The 15,818-nt window shown below is 42.8% G+C and overlaps 1 protein-coding gene across 9 annotated transcripts in view; it reads left to right on the top strand.

Moving 5' to 3' along the window:
* Positions 1-5,166: 5,166 nt before the first annotated feature.
* LOC124007311 (glutamate receptor ionotropic, NMDA 1) overlaps positions 5,167-15,818 on the top strand; it is a 30,371-nt gene continuing 19,719 nt past the window's right edge. For 6 of the 9 annotated variants that reach the window (XM_046317789.1, XM_046317782.1, XM_046317787.1 and 3 more), the window contains exons 1-6: positions 5,167-5,850; positions 10,018-10,152; positions 10,664-10,840; positions 13,938-14,000; positions 14,711-14,808; positions 15,061-15,182. In XM_046317789.1, coding sequence (XP_046173745.1) covers positions 5,602-5,850; positions 10,018-10,152; positions 10,664-10,840; positions 13,938-14,000; positions 14,711-14,808; positions 15,061-15,182 — 844 coding nt within the window. In that variant the 5' untranslated portion in view covers positions 5,167-5,601. The remainder of the gene's footprint in view (positions 5,851-10,017; positions 10,153-10,663; positions 10,841-13,937; positions 14,001-14,710; positions 14,809-15,060; positions 15,183-15,818) is intronic. The other 3 variants (XM_046317790.1, XM_046317785.1, XM_046317783.1) reach the window with 1 other exon arrangement.

The raw sequence follows: 15,818 nt of genomic DNA, 5'->3' as shown, positions 1-15,818 counted from the left end.
AACAACGACGAGACGGCCTACAGGGAGGAGGTGAGGGCCCTTGGAGTGTGGTGTCAGGAAAATAACCTCACACTCAACGTCAACAAAACTAAGGAGATGATTGTGGACTTCAGGAAACAGCAGAGGGAACACCCCCTATCCACATCGATGGAACAGTAGTGGAGAGGGTAGCTAGTTTTAAGTTCCTCGGCATACACATCACAGACAAACTGAATTGGTCCACTCACACTGACAGCATCGTGAAGAAGGCGCAGCAGCGCCTATTCAACCTCAGGAGGCTGAAGAAATTCGGCTTGTCACCAAAAGCACTCACAAACTTCTACAGATGCACAATCGAGAGCATCCTGGCGGGCTGTATCACCGCCTGGTACGGCAACTGCTCCGCCCTCAACCGTAAGGCTCTCCAGAGGGTAGTGAGGACTGCACAACGCATCACCGGGGGCAAACTACCTGCCCTCCAGGACACCTACACCACCCGTTGTTACAGGAAGGCCATAAAGATCATCAAGGACATCAACCACCCGAACCACTGCCTGTTCACCCCGCTATCATCCAGAAGGCGAGGTCAGTACAGGTGCATCAAAGCTGGGACCGAGAGACTGAAAAACAGCTTCTATCTCAAGGCCATCAGACTGTTAAACAGCCACCACTAACACTGAGTGGCTGCTGCCAACACACTGTCATTGACACTGACCCAACTCCAGCCATTTTAATAATGGGAATTGATGGGAAATGATGTAAATATATCACTAGCCACTTTAAACAATGCTACCTTATATAATGTTACTTACCCTACATTATTCATCTCATATGCATATGTATATACTGTACTCTACATCATCGACTGCATCCTTATGTAACACATGTATCACTAGCCACTTTAACTATGCCACTTTGTTTACTTTGTCTACACACTCATCTCATATGTATATACTGTACTCGATACCATCTACTGTATGCTGCTCTGTACCATCACTCATTCATATATCCTTATGTACATGTTCCTTATCCCCTTACACTGTGTATAAGACAGTAGTTTTGGAATTGTTAGTTAGATTACTTGTTGGTTATCACTGCATTGTCGGAACTAGAAGCACAAGCATTTCGCTACACTCGCATTAACATCTGCTAACCATGTGTATGTGACAAATAAAATTTGATTTGATTTGAAATATAATTCAATACTAAATAAATCTATTGAATAAATCTATAATAATACAAGTTTTTTTCCATTACTGCGGAAACCACACACTTCATAAGCGGGCTATATATTTCCTATGCCTACTAAAGATGTATCGTGTCCAGCCTATCTACATGTTTCCTATGACAGGTAGGACAGTCAGCATCTATGGATGACAGAATGACTGGTTTGCCAGTTTGAATCCTGGGTCCGACGGAAAATCTGGTGGGAGGTGAGCTTGCAACTGGAGGGTTGCTGGTATCAAATCCTAGATGCCAGTGCCTGTCATTGTTCCTTTGAGCAAGGAACTTAACCCCCCCCCATAACAACAGCTCCCCCCGGGCGCCCAGTGTGTCTTTTCAGGAGGGGTTGGGTTAAAAGCGGAAGTGAAATTTCGGTGGGACCTTGTGTGCAATTGACCAATCAAGTGATCTTAATATCTTATTCTATATGCCGACTAAAACTATAAAATCTCTATACGTGTGCCTCTCGTAGAGAGACATCTCTGCCATTCCCAAGCTGTAAGAGCCAGTTGCTTTTTACCATAATTGCATGGGATTTGTGCAAGCAGTTTGGCTGCTACGTAATACCATGTTTAGGTATTCTATATCACATGCACTTTTAGGGGCATTAACAAAACAGACCAAAGGACATGGCAAATTCTCAACCATTACAGTTTTGTGACTTACTGCCATTTCAATCTATCCCCTATACACATTTAATTGTTGGGGCACTACTACCACATATCAATGAAATTGGTACAGTACTCTCTATCACGGGTGGCATAAATGTTACCTCTTACAAGACACGCCTCAAAATATGTTAATGAGCCTGAAACAACAATACCATGCAACCACTAGCGGTCAAAATGACTCTTGCATTTGAAAATCTATGACATTTACATTGTAAACACACAACAGGGCTCACAGATTACTTCCTGCTAAATAAAATATTGATCAACTATTGATTAAAGGAGATAAAACGGATGAGATGTAACCATTAATCATCTGGTTTATAAACAAACCATCACTTTTACTGCCCTTGTTGACCTTGTAGCCTAACTTGCCTAGATGAAACATGATTTTACTTGGAAATGTGTGGGATTTAATGTGGGCAGAACAGTGTAAAAAAAAGTTGATTCAATGAACAATTCTAAGGCAACCAGCTACAATCAGATTGTGAGTTTGGGTAGCAAAAATGTTGTTGTGCAAACTCACATCAAACAGTTTGTGTGTGATTTTCTTTAAATAGCAAACTCACAATCATATTGCAGCTGATTGCCTTTCAACTGTACATTGAATTATCTTTTTATTTTTATGTTTTACTTTTTCTTTTACAGTGAACTAGGATAGGCTTTAGGCCTATCTTCCAATAGAGCCCCACAGTGGAAGTGTCATAATACCCATAAAACCTAGCGGTCAAACATGGAAATGGTTCCAATCATTTTTCCACCATTCCTTTTTCCCATAGAGAATTTTAGAAACACTTAAATAAGTGTTTCATGTAGACTTACCCTTGCATGACGTTTTGATAACCATGTAAATGTCTCTCGGACAAGGTGACATTTATTAATATATTCGGCTCTATTTACTTTCAGATTCGAAAATGCTAATTAGCATCAAAGAAGACATCATGCAAGACCACAAATCCCTGCAAGCTCCTGCACGTCATCTCTAGCTGACACCTTTGCTAACAGTTATTGTATCAATTTAAAACTTGCACAACACAGTTCCCAGAATTGTCCATTTAAGTATATTCAGCCAATTTATTCACTTCCAAATTTAGCAAACATTAGGTAGTTAATCCAGAGATTCTTACCCTAACCTCGATTCGACAGTCTCATCCAGATCATGGCATTTGTAGCTCTTTATGGTAGCCACATTAACATTTTGTCATGCAGGTGAATGAGGACCCAAAAGCGACTTGGCGAAAACAGAGTTTTTAATCCAGTAAGATACTTAACAAAACAAAAGGCATAATACTACTCGTAAAGATGAGAACAGACTGGAGACATGATCAAGAACTGCAGGTTGCCTCGGGAAGGCACTTGAACCTAGCAGACTCAGACACCTGCTCACCACGCAGCATCTGAGGGAAACACGACACGACAGGGCAAAACATAGACACAGCACGGTGAATATAGACAAGGATCCGACAGGGCAGGTACGGAAAACAAGGAGAGAAATAGGGACTCTAATCAGGGAAAAGGATCGGGAACAGGTGTGGGAAGACTAAATGATTGATTAGGGGAATAGGAACAGCTGGGAGCAGGAACGGAACGATAGAGAGAAGAGAGAGCGAGAGAGTGAGAGAGGGAGGGGGAGAGAGAGGGATAGAAAGAGGGAAAGAACCTAATAAGACCAGCAGAGGGAAACGAATAGAAGGGGAAGCACAGGGACAAGACATGATAATTAATGACAAAACATGACACATTTCATTTTTTTTGGGGGGGGGGGTAAATATCAGCAAATATATTAATAAAAGTCATCTTGTTATTAAAATGTTACCCTGTGGTAGGCCTACATGAAACACAGCCCTTATTTTAAGTGTTTCTAAAATCCCCTATGGGAAAAATGAATGGTGGAAAAACGATTGGAACCAATTCCTTGTTTGACCGTTAGGTTTTATGGGTATTATGACTCATACTGTGGTACTCTATTGCAATGACATTAAGTCTAAATAAACCTAGGCTACTCTGCTTTGTCAATACTCCAGTGTGATGTGCTTCAAAGTAATAGCTGTGCCATCATTTATTTGATGTTCAATAGCCTACATGTTATTTGATGTTAGGCATGATGACTGTTCAGAAACTTAACACTGTGGAGAGAGAGGCTTGTTTCCTAGGTAACCAGGATGGTTGAACATTTTCCCCCTGCTTAGCAAGATGGATGCTCTTGTGCCTCCTGTGGTTACTTGGACACCTTGCTCCCGTTCTCCATTCAGGGACATCTCAAATGACATTACCCGCCCCCACAATCAAACAAAACATCTAACCAGCACACATATGTGTCAATACAAATAAGGTGAAACGACACATTCATGTGACACTTTTGGAAGAAGTCGAGCTTCAATATTTCATTGTACACCAGGCTGGGCAATGCTTTAAGATGCAACTCTATAAATTATTCAGCCGTTTTTTATATTTGTATATCCCCATGTCAGTGCTCGCAGTGGCCTAGACAAGCAGCATACTGTGCTTACGTTGGAGGTTTTGCATGATTGAAGAGGTTGAAATATGGATGACATGGTTACATAATTGATTGGCTGTTTGAAAGTAAAGGAGAGGGAGGGGATGTAGCCTACAAGTAATTGGTGGTCCTGGTTGGTCTGAGTCTATGAAATGATGGGGATTTACAGCAGGAGCCAGTTCAACTGAGACCGGAGACACATCCCCAGCCAAATAAACAAGCAGGCTTCCAACTGGGCACAGACATCAATTCAACATCTATTGCACTTTGGTTCAATGTAATTTCATTGAGATGACGTGGAAACAACGTTGATTCAACCAGTGTGGCCAGTGGGTTGGGTCCATCTACTCCGTGCATTATAGGAGTACTGTTTGATCTCACATATTGGAATTGTTGGGTCACTGGATTATTGAGGTGTCAATTTTCATTGCAATGGCAGCAACCATCTGCAATATGTATTTATCCCACCTAAAGTAACCTACAATATTCACACTTTAAGAAATAATTCGTTTTTCATCACATATGATGCTTTTTTAATGAGATCAATTATTGTTGTTCTCACACACCAATTGTGTCTTGCTTTTCTTTGAGGCCCTATTCATAATCTAAACTGCCTACTACCATTCCTGTCATATAGTGAACAACATTGTTGTTGAGATGTTGAAAATACTTTTTGTTGATGATTAGCTTCCTTTCATTCATTTCCTGTGACATTCTAGAAGAAGAACGCCAACGCGAAATCATAGATAGATCGCGGAGGCGCGCACCCCTGCGCGTGCACAGCTGTCAGCACCAAGGACAGCCGCTCAGCCCCGAGCATAGCGTCAGTATTACCACCTCACAGAACAGCCCGCGCCGAGCCCACAGAGGACCGGTAGAGCAATAATACTGTGCACAAAGGGAGCCGCATACGCCGCGAAACATGCTCTAACTCGTTTATATCGACATTGGAAGAAAGACAATGGGGGAAATAGGCAAAAGAAGATAATAATCTTTGAAGAAATGCTTCTGAAACAGCGGAGATAGTCCAACAACGCATAAGGTCCTGACCATGCACATTCCTCCGCATTGCACTTAAATCAAATGTGCAGATTTTCCACACTGTCCAGCGGGACGGTGGTTCAAGTCGTGGTAACCGGGTGAACAGTGCAGTCCAGAATCCGGGAAAGCCCACCTGCCAACACGAGGGAGAGACGGATCTGGGGTCCACTGTGCGTTTTGGTCGTTTACACGATGCGTTTGTTTCTGCTGGCGGTGTTCCTCTCGTACTCCTGTGCGCGGGCTGGCTGCGAGCCGAAGATAGTGAACATCGGAGCCGTCCTGAGCCAGAAGAGGTACGAGCAAGTCTTTAAGGATGCAGTGACCCAGGCGAACCAGATATACGGGAGAGATAAATTCAAGTTGACCGCCATCTCCGTAACGCACAAACCCAACGCTATCCAGATGGCTCTCTCCGTCTGCGAGGACCTCATCTCCAACCAGGTATCTCAGGAGTGCGCCAGCGTGCCAGCATTGGTGTTAAATGATAATAGACTAATAACATGAGTCATTAGCACATATATAGCCCATCTATTCAATGTCAATCATATGAATCCAAATCATTTAGAGGGCTCAGAGAATTGTCCAACATTTGTATGAAGCCTATGGCCACTATTGGGGGGGAAATTAATCATCCTCTTTAGTGTGTTGCATCTTCCCGTTTCTGCTTCAAGGGAACTGACTGATGTGAGTAATTGTGCAGATGAGGTCGACATATTGTGACGATCACTTTATTTGCAATGAACAAACCAGTAAGCATCTCATTCTAGACTATAACCTCAGTGCCTGCGAAACAATGTGCCACCTGTTTCCTGCCTGATCTCATAGATCAAACATAACAGTAAATCCGGGACACTCAAATTAGTATGATATGTAACGTTTGGTATGTGTAACAGTGTTGCTTCCATCCATCTCTTTGCCCCAACCTGGGCTCGAACCAGGGACCTGTACGTATAAAAAAATATATATATCTAAAAAATTATTGGAATAAACATTTAATTTGGCCTTACTGCTATTAGCGCATAGAAACGCATTGAATAACATATTTATACATGGCAAAACAGGTAGTGAAAAAAAAAATGATTCAAAAGGAAGTATGTTTTAAAGTGAATCCTATATGAAAAAATGATTCAAAAGGAAGTATGTTTTAAAGTGAATCCTATATGAAAAAATGATTCAAAAGGAAGTATGTTTTAAAGTGAATCCTATATGAAAAAATGTTGGTTCCAATTTGATTAATCACAGGTGTAGACCTTCCAGTGAAATGCTTACTTACGAGCCACTAACCTACAGTGCAGTTTCAAAAAATGCAGATAAGAATAAGAGATAAAAGTAACAAGTAATTAAATACCAGCAGTAAAAAATAAGATAACAATATATTGTAACGACGTTCGTCTGTTGTAAGAAGAGAGTCAGACCGAAATGCAGCGTGTAGGTTACTCATGACTTTAATGAATGAAAACGGTGCATGAAATAACTGAAAAAAACAACAAACGAAACGTGAAACTAATTACAGCCTATCTGGTGTCTACTACACAGAGAAAGGTACAAACACCCACAAAATACAAAGCGAAAGTCAGGCTGTCTAAATACGGTTCTCAATCAGAGACAACGACAAGCACCTGACTCTGATTGAGAATCGCCTCAGGCAGCCAAGCCTAACTAGACACACCCCTAATCAGCCGCAATCCCAAATAATACAAACCCCAATACGAATACAACATATAAACCCATGTCACACCCTGGCCTACCCAAACATATAACAAAAACACAAAATACAATGACCAAGGCCTGACATATATACAGGGGGGTGCCTGTACAGAGTCAATGTGCGGGGGCACCGGTTAGTTGAGGTGGTATGTACATGTAGGTAGAGTTAATTAAAATGACTATGCATAGATGGAAACAGAGAGTGGCAGTGGTGTGTGTGTGGGGGGGGGGCAATGTGCATAGTCTGGGTAGCCATTTTACTAGATGTTCAGGAGTCTTATGGCTCAGGGTAGAAGCTGTTTAGAAGCCTCTTGGACCTAGACTTGGCGCTCCGGTACCTCTTGCAGTGTGGTAGCAGCGAGAACAGTCTATGACTAGGGTGGATGGAGTCTTTGATCATTTTTAGGGCCTTCCTCTGACACCGCCTGGTATAGAGGTCCTGGACGGCAGGAAGCTTGGCCCCCGTGATGTACTGGGCACTACCCTCTGTAGTGGCTTGCTGTCGGAGGCTGAGCGTTTGCCATATGATGCTCTCGATGGTGCAGCTGTAGAACCTTTGAGGATCTGAGGACCCATTCCAAATCTTTTCAGTCTCCTGAGGGGGAATAGGTTTTGTCCTGCCCGCTTCACACCTGTCATGGTGTGCTTGGACCATGTTGGTTTGTTGGTGATGTGGACACCAAGGAACTTGAAGCTCTCAACCTGCAGCATGTTAGCTAATCCTTCCCCTTTAACCTAACTCCTAACCTTAACCTTAACCCCAAACCTAACAGTTTATATGGTTAAAGATTGGACTGTATATTAGGGAAAAAGTCAGTTTCTTGCAAATATACACTGTGTTACTCTAATATAGAATATTTCTTCAAGCCTAGGCTATGATAACAATACAATGAAACTGCAGCCAAGCCTTTAAGAGATCCATCACACCTGGTAATACAGATGGGAGCTGAAGTTAAATTCTACCTATTTATGTTGGATATCCATATGTTGTTGTTACACAAACAGTAGCCAATATAATGAGGAACTACCAAACCAGAACTTGAGGCCAAACATTAAAAATAAAATGGGCATTGAGCCTGTGGCTAAATCTCTATCCCCATATCTGTAGTCTATTATCCAGACAAAGCTATGTGTTCAAGGGTTAATATAAATCTTATACAAAAGTTATTCTTTATCATTTAGAACTGGACAATCAATATATCCTTTAAAAGCCATGGCCGGATTGTTTTTTATCTAAGGGCCAAAAACACACAGATTTGTGGGGGATGAGAGGCCAACTCACTTCAGTGTACACAGCTGCAGATCCACTGAACTGCAAACAAACTAACTAACCAAGAGAGAAATGAGTGATGCATCCTTAAATGAGTTTTTACTGCAGTTTCTATTTTCACAGCTCGTGCCATGTGACGAAATGTTGCCTAAAAGGAGGCCAACATGGCCACGTACGCAATGGGCACGTCCATCAAAGCATCACAGGGGTAGCAGCTGGGGTGCATGCCTTGGTTCATTTGCCGTTATGTCACCGAGAAGGGCGTTTAGTTTGTATTATGGAAAATTGTATGATTTAATCATTAGAAATGGGTAGTTATAACTGGTTTATGTTATTACTAGATCAATAATGAGACACACAAGTGTATGGAAGGCAATTGTTTTTGGCTCTAGACTCGAAAAATTACTGTGTTTTTCACTTCAAGTGCGATTATTTTTTAGGTCACAATATCTTTTGTGTATACGACTGGTGCAATTTAAACCTAACAATGAAAACAACATTAATAAGTTATGCATTGCGATGTTACCCCTTTGAGATTTGTTTCAACACTGAAACACATTGCTAAAACCCTCGTCCATCCCATTCACATCAAGCATTACATTGCTTCTGAAAGCAGCAATATCATGTAGTGAAGAGAACTGAGGCGTGAACCACCCCTCCCCCATCCCTCTTTCTCTCTCTCTCTCTCTCTCTCTCTCACACACACACACACACACACACACACACACACACACACACACACACACACACACACACACACACACACACACACACACACACACACACACACACACACACACACACACACACACACACACACACACACACACACACACACACACACACACACACACACACACACACACACACACACACACACACACACACACAAAGGTCTCTCCCTAATTCCTCCACTCAATTCCAATGTCCCCGGTCCTCTTCATTGTAATGATTGTTGTAATTGATAGAGATGGTTATGTGCTGACATATCTTTGCTCCCTTACGTTCCACAATATCTGAGTCCCATCCTATCATCTCAGAGGGCTGCAGGGATGAGAAAGGTGCCAATGTTCTACATGTACCTTTACTTGTCAAATGCATGGAACAGTGCCTACTAACTGCCTAGATGGAGACCTAACCATGTGAGAGACTCAATGAGATGGTCTTGGCTTTGTGGTCATGTTAGTCACTCGAGAGAGGGTCCATGACAGATGGTATGGTAGATGCCTGGAAGAGCTCTTCGGATGAAAGAGGCCCGACCATACGGGCTGCACACACTAACCTTCATGCCTGCATATCATGCCAGTTTTGTCTTCCCCCTCAGTTGGATCAGTTTTCCATTTCTAAAGAATCCTATTAATCTAAGAATCGATATACAGTTATTAGAGCTGCATAGAGGAGCATCTATCTACTTCATCCAGGATAAGTGTCATTCAGCTTTGAGCCAAATGAATAACCATCTACCATGCAGCAATTAGGCTAATGAAAAGTGAGGATGGTTTAAAAGAGGAAAGAGCTGATTTGACATTTCCATGTCGCAGTGAGGAATCAATACTCCATACACTTTATTATCCTTTCACCTCTCTTTACAGGTGTGTGTTTTTCTTTAATCCCCGTACTTGTCCCTGCAGGTGTATGCCATCCTCGTGAGTCATCCTCCCCAGTCCAACGACCACCTCACCCCCACGCCTGTGTCCTACACCGCAGGCTTCTACCGCATCCCTGTTGTGGGCCTCACCACACGCATGTCCATCTACTCCGACAAGGTGAGAAATGACCGAGAGAAAGAGAGAGAGAGAGAGAGGGAGGGAGAGGGACAGAGGGAGAGGGACAGAGGGAGAGGGACAGAGGGAGGGAGAGGGACAGAGGGAGAGGGACAGAGGGAGAGGGAGGGAGAGGGACAGAGGGAGAGGGACAGAGGGAGAGGGAGGGAGAGGGACAGAGGGAGAGGGACAGAGGGAGAGGGACAGAGGGAGGGAGAGAGGGGGGGGCAGAGGGAGAGGGAGGGAGAGAGGGGGGGAGCTGAATGATGGAGCAGACCATGGGGATCTAAACAAATAAGAGAGACAAACATTCTACTCCACTTCTTCTCTAGCTACCAAAATAGCTGTGGACGAATTACATTCTGCTCCAAATGTCCTGCAAGGACAAGACATTTCTGTTTGATTGTGAACAACTGCAAAGGCCTCATGAATATGTAAGAAAGAACATAACAACCGTGGATAACAAGCAAATCATTTCCTCGCACTCCTTCTTCTTATTTTGCTTTCTCCCCAGAGTATCCACTTGTCTTTTCTGCGGACTGTCCCCCCGTACTCCCACCAGGCTCACGTGTGGTTCGACATGATGCGAGAGTTCCGATGGAACCACATCATCCTGATCGTCAGCGACGACCACGAGGGGCGGGCCGCGCAGAAAAGACTGGAGACCCTACTGGAGGAGAGGGAAACAAAGGTGAGACGCTCGGGCTCGCCGGACCCCCAGTGTGTGTGTGTGTGTGTGTGTGTGTGTGGACTCTCTGTTTAACTCTCAAAGGTCTTCTATGTATATAACTGTTTTCCTTTCTGTCGTGTGAACACATCTCTGACCATTGTGTAAACATTGGCTAACATCAAAATGCTGGAGACATCTACAGCGTCTAATGTGTTCTGATCTGAGTACATCTTTTACTCATCTCATGTTGCTTTTCACCATAGTCAAATTCTCCTGGGTCAATCCACAACGGGAGCCAAATAGCGGACTTTAACCTGGGGCTTTGCAAAATGTCAATGACTCCCAAACAGAATGATGGTCCATAGATCCTTGATGAATATTTGTGCTGTGGTACATGTATGCTGTTTGGAAGGGATGCAGTTCACAAATCCAGTGTAATGCTCACTTGGAGACTTGTAATGTGATGGATGGTTGACATACAGCAGTATATCAGATGGTCATCGTGTCCTGTGCTAAGACACTAAGACGGTGAAATACATACCGTTGGTTTTATTGTGTCCTTGTCAAATGTTGGACTGAGACCATACAAGTGAAATGACTGGCATGTGACAAACTGTCCATAAGCATTACTTTAGCCCAGAGTCACCTCTGAGGTTGTGTTGCTGGGGAGCTAGCTCATTAAATGTGCTGATCCACCTAAAGCCTAAAACACAGTAGGGATGAACACTTGTGTCAAACTCATTCCACGGAGGGAATGGGTTTTCGCTCCACCCCTGTACTTGATTGATTAATTAAGGTCAGTAATTAGTAAGGAACTCCCCTCACCTGGTTATTTTGTTCTTAATGTAAAAAAAAACCTGCAGACACTCAACCCCCGGGGAATGAGTTTGACACCCCTGCCCTAAAAGATCATGTTCCCTAAAGGAAAAGAGAAGGACCAAATGTACACATTGTTAAAAAGACAGGATGTGGTAAAGACTTTTTGACACTGCGCTGTTTGTTCCCCTCGGGGCTCCTTCCTGTAATTGTGTGACGGAGTGAAATGAGTCCTGATTTGAAGAGTAATTTAATCAGAGGCTGATGAAACGGTGCATGTGACAGACACATGCTCACGATAATCCACACCGAAGGGAGAGGTGAAATGTCAAACATGTTGTGGTTCATCAGTCACACTCAAACATGATCAAGATTGATTAGGAGTTACTAAGTATACTTTTTTGTCAATAAATCATCTCGTTATAAAGGATTTTGACTTTATTGGATTATACAATGACTTTACCTGTGTTGAAGTGGAGTTTTCTATAGTAAATACCTACATTAGATTATATAATAGTTGGTTAACCGCTAGCTACATGTGTCTTCCTTCTTGGAATCCATCTTGTCTGACCTTGGCTCTCTCTCTCTCTCTCTCTCTCTCTCTCTCTCTCTCTCTCTCTCTCTCTCTCTCTCTCTCTCTCTCTCTCTCTCTCTCTCTCTCTCTCTCTCTCTCTCTCTCTCTCTCTCTCTCTCTCTCTCTCTCTCTCTCTCTCTCTCTCTCTCTCTCTCTCTCTCTCTCTCTCTCTCTCCCTCTCTCTCCCTCACACTCTCGCTTTTAAATAATGCCATAAGCAACAATTGGATAGATTTACAGTTACCAGATTGAATTAATCTGTCGATGTCACAGAATCCTTGGGATGGTAGACAGTGTGATGTGATGCTGTAAGGAAGTATCTGTGTTCTTTATCAGTGGTTTTAAGAAATTACTCCGCCAGCCAGTTTGGCAAATGCTGAGTTTGCCACATTTGGGGAGTTTGTGTCATTTCCTCATTTAATATAAATATTCTATTTATTCACATTTCATCTTCCGTATCGGGCAGATTATTCACACTGTAATTGCAGATTTATGTGCTGTGCTGCTGTGACAAGTCACAGGGACAGTAGTTATATGGGGTTCTATACCACAGCCGGTAGCGAGAATCTTCTACCTGTAGTGGATTCAGTCAGAATACTGACATGAGCGACACAACATACAATATTCATGCTTGACTGAAGTAGCAAAAATAGAGCACCCAAAGAACTCTTTTGGGAAAACAAAGCCAGTCATCTAGACAGTTTTTTTTTAAACCAGTGCATTGCAGTGCCACACAGAGACAGCTGCAAGATGGTGGAGGGCTAGAGAAAGAAATGGACCAAAATAGATTTGGGTTTGGGGACTCAATACATGATTTGATTATTTATATTCTAAATGAAGACTGTAGTCCCATTCACTCCAGTTCGATTAATACTTGTTTTGTAATGCCATGATTTATGATTGTGCACTGACCGTGAAACACTACGACACAATAGCATGCAACATTTGGAAGGGGAGCAGTGTTTTGCAGAGCAGCAGTGACTACAATAACTTCAGATTACATTTGAGGCATAACAGATCTGTAATCCTTTCAATGGAGTGAGCGTGAATACAATTGAGGAGAATGGGATTTACTTTGGATTTGCTTGTCAGGCAGTATAATGAACGAATGCGGCAGAGTCACTGTAGCATTTGGGATGTGGAGGACGCAGATCCTGAGCGCTCTGCCTGCCTGCGGTCTGAGCTGAAAGGTCGGGCATCAGGGGAGGCAGGTCTGTCAAGCAGAAGATGCTGTGTTTCACTGCAAAATGGCTCCCTGACTAAGGCAAAGCAGGAGACTGCCTTGCGGCTCCTTTCACAATATACAGGAACTGAGTGGAATTCAAAATGGAGAGAGCCTGAGGGCCATTAGTTTGCAGAATCAGACTGTTTACCTGTTGGGATTGCTGACACACAGACATTTTAGCCCTCTCAATCTCACTGTTGTACAGAGTATATCTCACCGTTGTACAGAGAATATGACTGTTTCTGGACCAATGCTGGACAATGGTTTGAGGGTCTTGAGTAGTATTTGAAAGATTGTGAATGAGGTCATATGACATAGCATTAAATAGGATTGCTAGTTGTCAGTGGCTGTCTTTGATTTACTTTGCAAGCCCCAGTGTTAGGGATCCCAATTTGAAGCAGAAAAGTAAAGATTTGTTGGAATGCTTTACTGCGATCCATTTTCAACAGTTGTTTAATATTCTTCTGTGTCTGCATATTTTCTCTGTGCACATTACTCATCAGAATAAAAAAAGGAACTATGAAAACCTCGACCAACTGTCCTATGACAACAAGCGAGGACCAAAGGTATATTTGCATGGTCAAAGCACGCCGCCCACCAACTTTCCAAACGTAGCAACTAGAAACCAGCCCAAGCAGTCACCAGCCGACCCAGAAATGCCCCTATCTTGGTAGCACGTGTTTCTTTTTACTTTGAGACATGATCCCTATAATTTCACTGAACAATGATTTTGTTATGGAAAGACTATAAACATTAACAAATGAACAGCGCTCCGTTTCAACCATTTTCATTTTTTCATTCAAATAAAGGAATGCATGTTCTCAGAAGAAGAAAAAAAAGAGATTGCAAGTCTATTCCTTTGTGGAGATCCGGTAGTGTGGGACAAACCCTTTCCCAGATTACTACCCCCTCCTGTTTTGTAGCACCTCCCTAGTTTTCAATAGTCTTTTTGTTGGGGGGAAAAGTTTCTCCGTCATTCCTCTTTACCTGTTTTTAGTTACTGGTTGCATTGACCTTCTTCTCCCCCCTACCTAACATGCACGTCCTTCTCTGGAGCCTTGATAACCCTCAGTTTGCATGCGAAAAATGCAAACGTTTTCCCCCTCCAATTTTTTTTTTTAGTTGAGCCGATTTCCCTGGATCACTTTCCTTTTTTTTTCCTCTCTCCCTTTTTCAACAAAATCTGCCAAATTCGAGCACAACAGGTAAAGAGTCAGCATGGTTTCTGAGGTGGGGGTAAGTAGTTGGCTTGACTTATCTTGTGCCCCAATCACAGGCAGAGAAAGTCCTCCAGTTCAGCCAGGAGACTAACCTAACTGCGCTGCTTCTAGAGGCCAAAGAGCTGGAGGCTCGCGTCATCATCCTCTCCGCCAGGTGAGACCCTCTTACAGCACCTCCCACTTGTCCCATCAGGCCCCTCCCATCAAAAAGCCCCTCCCATAAGTACATTTTCACTATTCCTATTTAGACCACAACATGATTTACAATGACTTACACTTCAAAGTGGTATAGTTTACACCTCTATTGCTAAATGCTGGCATAATGTCACACAGTAGTGATTTACTGCCATGATTTCAATTAAAGATAAGTAACCATGTCTATGTCACTGAACATTTCTTTTTTCAGTGAAGAGGACGCTGCTGCAGTTTACAAGGCTGCCCGTTTCCTCAACATGACGGGCTCGGGTTACGTGTGGCTGGTGGGAGAGCGGGAGATGTCGGGTAAAGCCCTGAGTGAGGCACCAGATGGTACGTACCATACGCTGCTACCCAACAGCCACTTGGAAAACCCTTCAGAATGCTGGCCTTTTTCTGGGGTCACCTTTCATCTCACCTCTACGATTAGGGCGAAAACCCATAATAACGAGAATGCCTCGTTATTAACCATGTATCATGTATGATTATTTGTTGAGTGTTAAGCATTTAAACGTTTAAGCATTTTTTTTTATGTTTAAAGGTTTTAAATGAGTCACAGAAATGTACACTATAATCTCTTAAACAAATGTTAACACGGTGTTACGTCCTGTGTCTCCGAACCTATTTATTTATAGTCAGAACTATTGATAGGTTAACTCGTACATGTATGTTTCCTAAAAATATTTTGGGTTATCCAAAACTTCGCTTGCTGCCTTTATAATGCCATTCTGATATATTAATAGCTTGGTTATCATGAGTTTTATAAAGGGTGTTTTGCAACCCCCACATTGAAGTGTAACTGAAATAGAATGGTAAGCTACAACTGTCCTTCCTTATGTCCCGGAGTCTGCACAAGTCTCACGTAAATATGTCACTTTGTGGTCACAAACAAGCGTAAACCCCTAGGCACTCCAACACCCCTGACGCCCATTGTCTTACGTTAGGTCGCGTCACTCCCTACGTGACGCT

Source organism: Oncorhynchus gorbuscha, linkage group LG20, assembly GCF_021184085.1.
Source record: "Oncorhynchus gorbuscha isolate QuinsamMale2020 ecotype Even-year linkage group LG20, OgorEven_v1.0, whole genome shotgun sequence".
NCBI lineage: Eukaryota > Metazoa > Chordata > Actinopteri > Salmoniformes > Salmonidae > Oncorhynchus > Oncorhynchus gorbuscha.
Note: the sequence above shows the minus strand (reverse complement) of the source record. Positions and strands in the feature narration are given on the sequence as shown.